Consider the following 8,263-nt stretch of genomic DNA (forward strand, 5'->3'; position numbering starts at 1 on the left):
TGGGGTTCTGCTCTGAACAGAGACAATCTGGGTTCACACTGAATTACGACAAATGTATAAAAACACATGAGCTTGAAAAGAAAACTAGCTAGCCATGATCATTGGTAAAGGACTGTGTGTCTTCTCACAATGGCATATCACACGTTCATGTCATCTGTGTGTAAACGAATAATCCAGGGTCTGACATAAAATGGTTATCTATACTAGTGATGATATCTCTTTCTTGTGAAAACTACCAGCAGACATGACATCTTCCCAGCTAGTCTAATTCCAGTCCCAGACAGTGATCAGCTCAGTGAATCCAGTTGTCCTTGGATAGTCTCCAACTGAAAGGGAAAAAAAAAACACAAAGAGAGATGGGGAAAAGAGTGAGAGATAGAGAGAGAGAGAGAGACAGACGGACAGAGAAAAAATACTGATATTTTCATGTCTACATATCCGATTGTACACTTTTCACTTTGTTTTTAACAATTCTAGTTGGTGCACCTTGAAGTGAAAAGCAGTTATATCCTATAATAGTTTGATTTCAGTAACAGGTAAAGAAACAATGACACAAGTGAACTAGGTTGTAAATGAAGTAATGAATCCCTCTGAAAACCCCTCTTGTGCTTTAACATTTCCACCACATTTTCTGCACGTAGCCCTGGCACCACCTCATCAAATGCTACGAAGTTCAAATTACTTGGTCAATGAAAAACTGAAATTATTCACATGATTTACTCCAATTTGTTTACAAAAATGCCTGCATCTAATTTTGCGACATCTTTACTAATAGTCACATTTCAAGCTTATAACAGCAAATTTATGTCATATTGGTATTCTACAACTGAGAAGATTATATAGAAATCTAGTTGTGAAAAAAAAGTGCTACACATCATTCAACTATGGATTATAATTGGTAGACCTAGAAATCAAGGTTTGGCAGAGTCTTGAAAAGTCTTGTGAGAATCTTGGTCAGGGCTTGATACATGATGAGACACACAGAGCTGGTATTTCAAAGAAAGCTACTTTATATGCCGAATATTTTGCTATTTTTTCATTTTTGGGAATTGCGTGAGTCAGGTGCTAATTCGCAAATTTAACTCGGTTTATGTGCCACGTTTGCACCTCCAACTCAGTCGACGGCGTGCCAACTTCGCATATTCTGCTCAAAAGCACAAAGCCGCCCAAACGGACCGATAAATTGCCAAATGCCACAGTACGAGCGTTGCTCGTAATTCCATTCCTGCCACAGGTAGCTTGATTTTATGTGGTGATTGGCTATCAAGTGGTGTTCCCTCATGGATTTGCGAGTAAATTCTAAGTTTCTGGCACTGTTTTGTCTGCAAAAGGAATGCCTCTACAATAATGTGGCTATATACTGGTCATTTGAAAGAAAAACGATCGTAGATTTGTCATACAATTTACATCAAAGCAAAGTTTGGCATTTTCTCGACAACTTTGCTCATTACATTTCCAGGGTAACAAAAATCTACTTTAACTTAGAGAGATTTGAAAAGCGGATTGTTTCTCCGAGGCATGGCTACACTGGTGTCTCAGAATAATGTGGCACACAGGGGGTTTACACCATGGCACACAGGGGGTTTACACCATGGCACACAGGGGGTGTACACCATGGCACACAGGGGGTTTACACCATGGCACACAGGGGGTTTACACCATGGCACACAGGGGGTTTACACCATGGCACACAGGGGGTTTACACCATGGCACATAAAGAGTTCAAGATGTGAAAACATTGACTCTGACCTCAACATGAATGAGACGTGTACGCACACATTTCTACATTCAGTACTGTACTCCACGATCACAAATTTATCCACTTGCAGAATCATTGAGAAGTCTTGTTTGACAAAAAAAATGACTTGCTAAATATATGGCATATGCAGTACATAGAGAATGGCATTGTAATGACGTGTGCGTGCTGTAACAAAAGCTGCAAAATGGGTGCTAGAGGCAGCATCTACAATATATGCAAATTTCGTGATCTTTATGTGGAAGAGTATATTGTAGGGGATAAAAATTGAAAAACATTGGTTATTTTTACTTTTTTAATTTTTTGCAAATGATTGACAAATTGCCTCATATCCATGTAAGCATTTTTTATGCAGGGTTTTTAACTTTTAGCCATAGCCATAATTTCTTGAAAAAGTAGAAAAGTTATCAAATTGGTCAATTTTCTTTTCCTCAGTGAAGATTTCCTTCTATTTATTACATGAAAATTACAAAAGAAAATCACATCAATGAAACTAGAGATCAGAAAATATTCTTGCTATAAATTTGATTTCAGAGGCAGAAGAACTTTAAATGGAATTAATCTCTGATAAATATTGTAGATATCCATATACAGCTGCACAGGCAGGCAAAGTCTTGTTCTAAAATTGATACAAACTATCCCAACTGGCATAAACCATAACCTCTGCTCAACATAGATAACATGATACTAATAAGCACAAGGCAATGGAACAAAAAAATGTTTTACATTACCTGGTTGTAAAAAGCGTAAAGTTCCTTGTGAGTGAATTCCATTCGTATTCTTTCCGTCTCCCCATGATCTGTCTTCACGCCAAGTTCCAGCATGGCATTGGGTGTTTTTAGCTTCGTTTGAGAAGACTGACACATCTGAAGGTTTAACCGCCAATTAACGTCAGCCAACTGCAGTAGGTTGGAATGACAAATATATAGATATGATATGATATATGATATGATAAGTTAATCACCTATCATAAACATAATCACCAAAAACATCATTATCACTATTGCCATAACTATCACTTTCACACCACAAATTACGTATTGTTACCATTGTTATAAATTTCAACAGAAAACAGCCCTCTTTAATATCACATGACAGATGTTATGGCTGGTTTATGCACACTGTAAAGCAAATTCAGGGTGCAATACATTGAGTCCTATACATCTCTCATACACATGACATATGTGTGCTGCGATTTGTACGAAAACTCTTCAACAGAGTTATCCAAATTTGTTGGGGAAAGGATAAAAGCAACACATGTAACAAATATCTAAGTGTAATGGATGAAACAAGTAATGTAGGCAGTTTTGATCATCTACCAGTATGAAATCTGTGAAATGCATTTTAATCAATACCATATTCCCCTCTGGCCTATCGTAGAGCTTATTGAACGGAGATGTGAGAACACCTGGCATGTCATACCAGGCAAACTGGCAAATCTCAGTTATCAAACACAAATGAAGCAAGGCCCTTATATTATAGTAAAAATTAGCATACACTTTTTCTCATACACCAACATGTAATACATACATACACAAAAACACAGGATCAAGCATGCACACGGACATACACCAGCACAAAACAGTACATTTTCTTGGTCAACTTGTCAGGATGATGAAAAATCAGCTTGCCTGAGACAGGTAATCATGACATCTACCACTACCAGGAATGTAGTTTTTTCTTTAGCCTATTGTCAAGGCACGCCGGTAGATGTGCCACTTTACAATGTGCTTGTGTTTCTCATAATGAGCTTCAAACAGAGTGCTGAGTGCCAGTCGTGTGATTTACCTGCTTCGGTGCCAATGTTCGCTTCCTCAACTTTTCCACCACATCTTTGCCTGTAGCTGTCCAGACTTTGGCAAACAGGGATGCCTGAAACATAGCCATGTGCAATTTGTGAGGCAAGATTAACGGTACCAACAAATATAAAATTTAATATGTAAAGGGTTCTCTTTTTTTAATGACATTCATTTTAACATTCATTGCATTTTAGATATTTACAAATATCTGATTTCCTGCTTGCAAATTTCCCTTACAATCTTGTTTGTTTCACCTTCTAGAATATGATACAGTTAACCTCCAATTTACTAGATACAACAGAGTAAACTCAATGTAAACAATATCAAAATGTGTCATCTTGCCAAATTTTATGGAAAAAAACAACAAAACAACAACCGCTCCTTAGCCTTCATATGTCATGCCATGTCTACTGTGCCACTATATTTACATCAGAAAAGTCTTTATATTCAGCCACACAGTTAAAAAGCTAAATCTACCTATTTAGCAATAGTGATCAATAAATCTTCAAATTATAATCAAGACACAAAATAAATAAAGACGTGTGTTTTTAAGTCTTGTGAAATAAAAGGGCGTCACTATAACTGTCCTGTCTGACAAACAAACCTTTTCTTCACTCAAGTGAATGCTTTGAAGCTGTTGACTAAGGACACCAGGTTTTGCCAGATGGTATGCAGCCTGTAAAGATTAATGACAAGGACATCATAAGGACAATGGATGGCTGCTCTATGACTATGAAATCTGGGAGAGATAAATTGCATTGTTATCAGACTCCCTAATTAAAAGGGATACTTTGATCAGGTATTGATGGCAAAGAAAATAACGCTGTATTTCCTTTATTTATTGTTCTGTAGCTCAGTGGTCACTGTTTGGTTCAGCCTGCAATTGTACTGTAAGTTTAGGGTTATATTCTGGTTGCAAACAACAATGCCTGGAGGTATCTGGCAATTACACGTACAATTACCTTTTATGGCTAACATGAGGCCAATATCAACATGATCTATTGTCATTCTCCTGGAGGCAAAAGGCATGCGTACATCCTTCTTGTTTAGATACAGTTTGCCACAGATTAGATTTACAGGAAAAAGTCATACAATTGTATCTTGGAAGAAATGGTAAGTTAAATTCAGTGCATGATGAGTATGATACAACGACACATTTCAGACTGCTACAATGTCAGTCATTTGGACAAGGTACTGACCTGTTCTAGAATGAAGGCTGTGGTCTCTAGGACCAACTCAAGTTCACTTCTTTCTAGATCAAGAGCTCCTTCAAGCTTCTCCTCTTCATCCTCTGTAAAAGAGTGCTCATCCTAAACAAGAGAAAAACAACCATTTCAGTCAATAAATTATGTACTGTAGAATGCAAGATTGTATAGATCAACTGCCACACCAACCAACCAATATTTCATAGTGTTCTAATTCTTTCTTTCTCATCTGTAAATCGGATGAAAAATTATGAAACCAATCTCTCTCCACCTTTTCCCTCTAGATAAATGGAAAGTATCACATATTCTGTGACTATGATATTTTGCAAACTGGGACTCCAAAGCCAAGTTGGTGATCTTTTAGATTAAAAAAAGAAAGTTCTACAAGAATGGAATAAGAAATATATTTCTTTAAGAACTAAAGCTAGTGATTTTTCATTTGGACAAGATATGTGCATTTGTACTAAGGCATACAATATTCTAGCCTTCTGCAAATTTTTCATGAATATCATTCACATTGCAAAATTTGCTTTAACAGGGAATAATACCCAAATATATTCATGTGGATTAAACTTATGCAGCAATGGTAGAACATATCAGTTTGAGGAGAAATCAAATCAATCCATTCAAAGCTTTCATTGGGAAAAAAAGAAGTTTGGTGCTATCAGCGCTCGATTGGAAGACTACATTGTACATTAAGTTCTCAATGTTACTACAGGATGATATAAAGAAAATGTACTGAGAATATCACAACATTTATTTTATTTCTAACTGAAAAACACACATTCTCTCAACTTATTAGTGCAAAATGCTACGGCCAAAATATTCTCCCTGCTTTCTGAAAAAGGTACTTAAAGTGAAAGCGCTTTCTAATATAATCTTCTTTACAGTATTGTCCTGCAGTGATGTTATGAATAGTCTCATCATCAGCAATAGTGGCACAAAAACTACAAAAATCAATTACCCGGTACTTTAGAATGGAATGTCCAATTTTCCTCAAAGTTCAATGATGTATGCTACTAGAATTGCTGCATTCACTCAATCCATTATATTTGAATATTTGACCTTAGATTTAAAATCATGACCAAAGAAAAATGATGTACAGCTAGATACACTATTTCAGTGGCATAGAAAAAGGAAAAATAACTAGATCACTTTCAACATGTGAATTGTAAACTTGTTGCAGAAAATGTCAGAAACTACATTGTGCATTGATATACTCATCAGCTTTTACCTCAAGCATTGGAAAAGGTTGATTTGAAGGGAAAAATAAGCATGTGACATCTTGTACACAATACATTTCTACTAGCCCGACCAGATGCTGTAAGTACCGACGTACCTACGTACAGCGACTGGGCTGTGTATAGTTACATTTCTACCAACGTACTTGTACATGTAGGTAGTCATCTCATGTCAGAAAACCAAAATTACCAAATTTGGAATTCAAACCAAGAATTAAAAAAAACAAAAACAAAATACAACTGTATTCAAATGTTGAGAACTTTTGGTTCTAAGGCTTATTGTTTAGTTCCAAAAATCTGATACATCTGAAACTATTAAATTCATATATCCCAAGACAATTTTTGCCTTTTGAAGCAAAGTCCCTGCAACTTACCCTAAGATGAAGTTTCTGAACAATCCTTTGAAGGAGCCTGGCAAACCTTGAAGAATCAATCTCATTGATTAGACTCACTGCTTTTTTTATCCTAGAAGGAAATTAGAGAAGATACAAACTTGCAAAACACTGGAGAAAATGGTGTCTTTTAATCCATTTGATTCAACTCCATAGTACAAAGAACACACTCTCTCTGGCAATAATACAAAGACTGCAACAACTCAGCATTCGATTCTACTGAGCTGAGGACTATCACAGAGTGGAATGCACTGCCATCAGAAGTCACGGACATTTAAACAAGGATAAAAACACACACAAAAAAAAAACCAACAAAAACAACAAAAAAACACAGCACCCAGGTTTGACCTCCTGTGCCAAAATTTGATCACGCACAAAAGCATACTGCGGAGGTTTTAAATTACTTGTAACTGGCTGTCAAATTGTGGAAGACATTGGCTGAATTATGGGCGGCTTGCAATCTTCTCAAAACAATAGATGGACTAGCCCTTCACTACATCAGTCTTCTTGGACCAAGGCAAAAGCAAAGCAACAAGCTTTTTAACTTCTCTCGATCTCCACGCCACTGCACTAAACTCATCATGCAGCGCAGCGCATGCGCAGCTCTGTCGTGTCGTCTGGTGGCCCATGCCATACTTGCCAACTCTACCGCATTTGGCGGTAGACTACCGCTTTAGAAAGATTTCATTAGCATTCAAGCTACAGTAGGAGTCTAGCGCTGCTCGCATAGCATGCCATGCATCAGACAGAAAGATCCGTCTGTCCGGAGGACTCTTTTGGTATTTTGCCATTAACGCTGTCCTCCGTAGACAGATGGAAGGTACCAGTACCCATTGCTGTGTGGATATTCTTAACCACTGTCTCTATGGAAAATTGGGTGAGGTACAGTGTAATGTGTCATGTCATGTCAAACTTGTTTGAATGTAAAAAAGCTGTCTGAAATTTGGTTTATCGTAACGTTTGATCTGTGCGCGATGCTCCACACAGGAGCCGGGATCATTGACTTCAGTCTGTATACGGAGGGGATCCGTGAAGCCAGACGCAGTCCCCGCGGAACATTCCCCGACGGACAGATACAGACCGATCTTTCGGTCAAGCCATGCATACATTGTATAACCAATAACAGACACCTCTATAGGGTTGTTGGACAGTAGTCAGAAGAAGACCCTACTGCATCTTTTATTCAAAACATTTTTAGTATTGTAACTAGTATTAATAATATCACCATGTGCATTGCCACTGCACTGCACTGCCACTACCAGCAGACTACGGCGGCACTGCACTACACTTAACACTTACTGCTTGCACTGCACACAGCACAAGCACACGGTGTGCACACCATCCTCTGGTCATACAGGATGTCGTGTAGGCCTACACATGTCATTGTAGCATGTAGCTAGACAATTCGGCAAATCATACTCATGTCTCTTGTTAAATTATAACTTAAAAAACAACAAAAGAAGTGAAGATAGCGTTGGGATTTTTTTTTCAATTGCTTTGTAGACAACGCCTACCTGTTAGTTTCCGTGAACATCAGTGCCATGATTTTATCCAAAGAACAGCAAGCTACTAGCATTTGGTCCTCCGCCCGTCCTCCGCTCCTGGAGCTATTGTCACATGACTTCACGGGTCACCTGATCTGATCGTGTTCATCACATCGCACCACCAAGTTTCCTAGTTACTCACGAAATTTGAGCAAAATCGGTTTGAGGCATCGTATCTAAAATCATGGATTTAAATGCGATGTCAAACGACCCATGCGAATGCTGACATGCGAGCGATTACTGGCGCGAGTGTCGCCAGGCGCGGCGGCGCGGCAATGCTTGAGTGCAGACGTGGCGACTGAGTACATGTACACAGTCGCCACGTC

At 38.2% G+C, this 8,263-nt stretch overlaps 1 protein-coding gene across 1 annotated transcript; it reads right to left on the reverse strand.

The window, feature by feature from the left end:
• Positions 1 to 7,959, reverse strand: LOC139707984 (COMM domain-containing protein 10-like). The gene is made up of 7 exons (XM_071619976.1): positions 7,908 to 7,959; positions 6,376 to 6,466; positions 4,755 to 4,865; positions 4,160 to 4,231; positions 3,545 to 3,628; positions 2,488 to 2,655; positions 1 to 326 (listed from the first exon to the last, which is right to left on the reverse strand). Exons 1-7 carry the CDS (start codon positions 7,934 to 7,936, stop codon positions 288 to 290), a joined length of 594 nt encoding a protein of 197 aa, XP_071476077.1. The 5' UTR covers positions 7,937 to 7,959; the 3' UTR covers positions 1 to 287.
• Positions 7,960 to 8,263: the final 304 nt, after the last annotated feature.

Source organism: Diadema antillarum, unplaced genomic scaffold, assembly GCF_040938485.1.
Source record: "Diadema antillarum isolate AM-2024a unplaced genomic scaffold, OU_Dant_1.0 seq00001292_RagTag, whole genome shotgun sequence".
Lineage (NCBI taxonomy): Eukaryota > Metazoa > Echinodermata > Echinoidea > Diadematoida > Diadematidae > Diadema > Diadema antillarum.

Excerpts from the sequence above, each read along its gene's own strand:
- LOC139707984 (XM_071619976.1), bottom strand. The coding sequence starts at position 7,936 with ATGGCACTGATGTTCACGGAAACTAACAG. Across the intron at positions 4,866-6,375 it reads TTCAGAAACTTCATCTTAGG|GATGAGCACTCTTTTACAGA; the intron begins GTAAGTTGCAGG and ends TCTCTTGTTTAG. Across the intron at positions 4,232-4,754 it reads CAGCCTTCATTCTAGAACAG|GCTGCATACCATCTGGCAAA; the intron begins GTCAGTACCTTG and ends TAATCTTTACAG.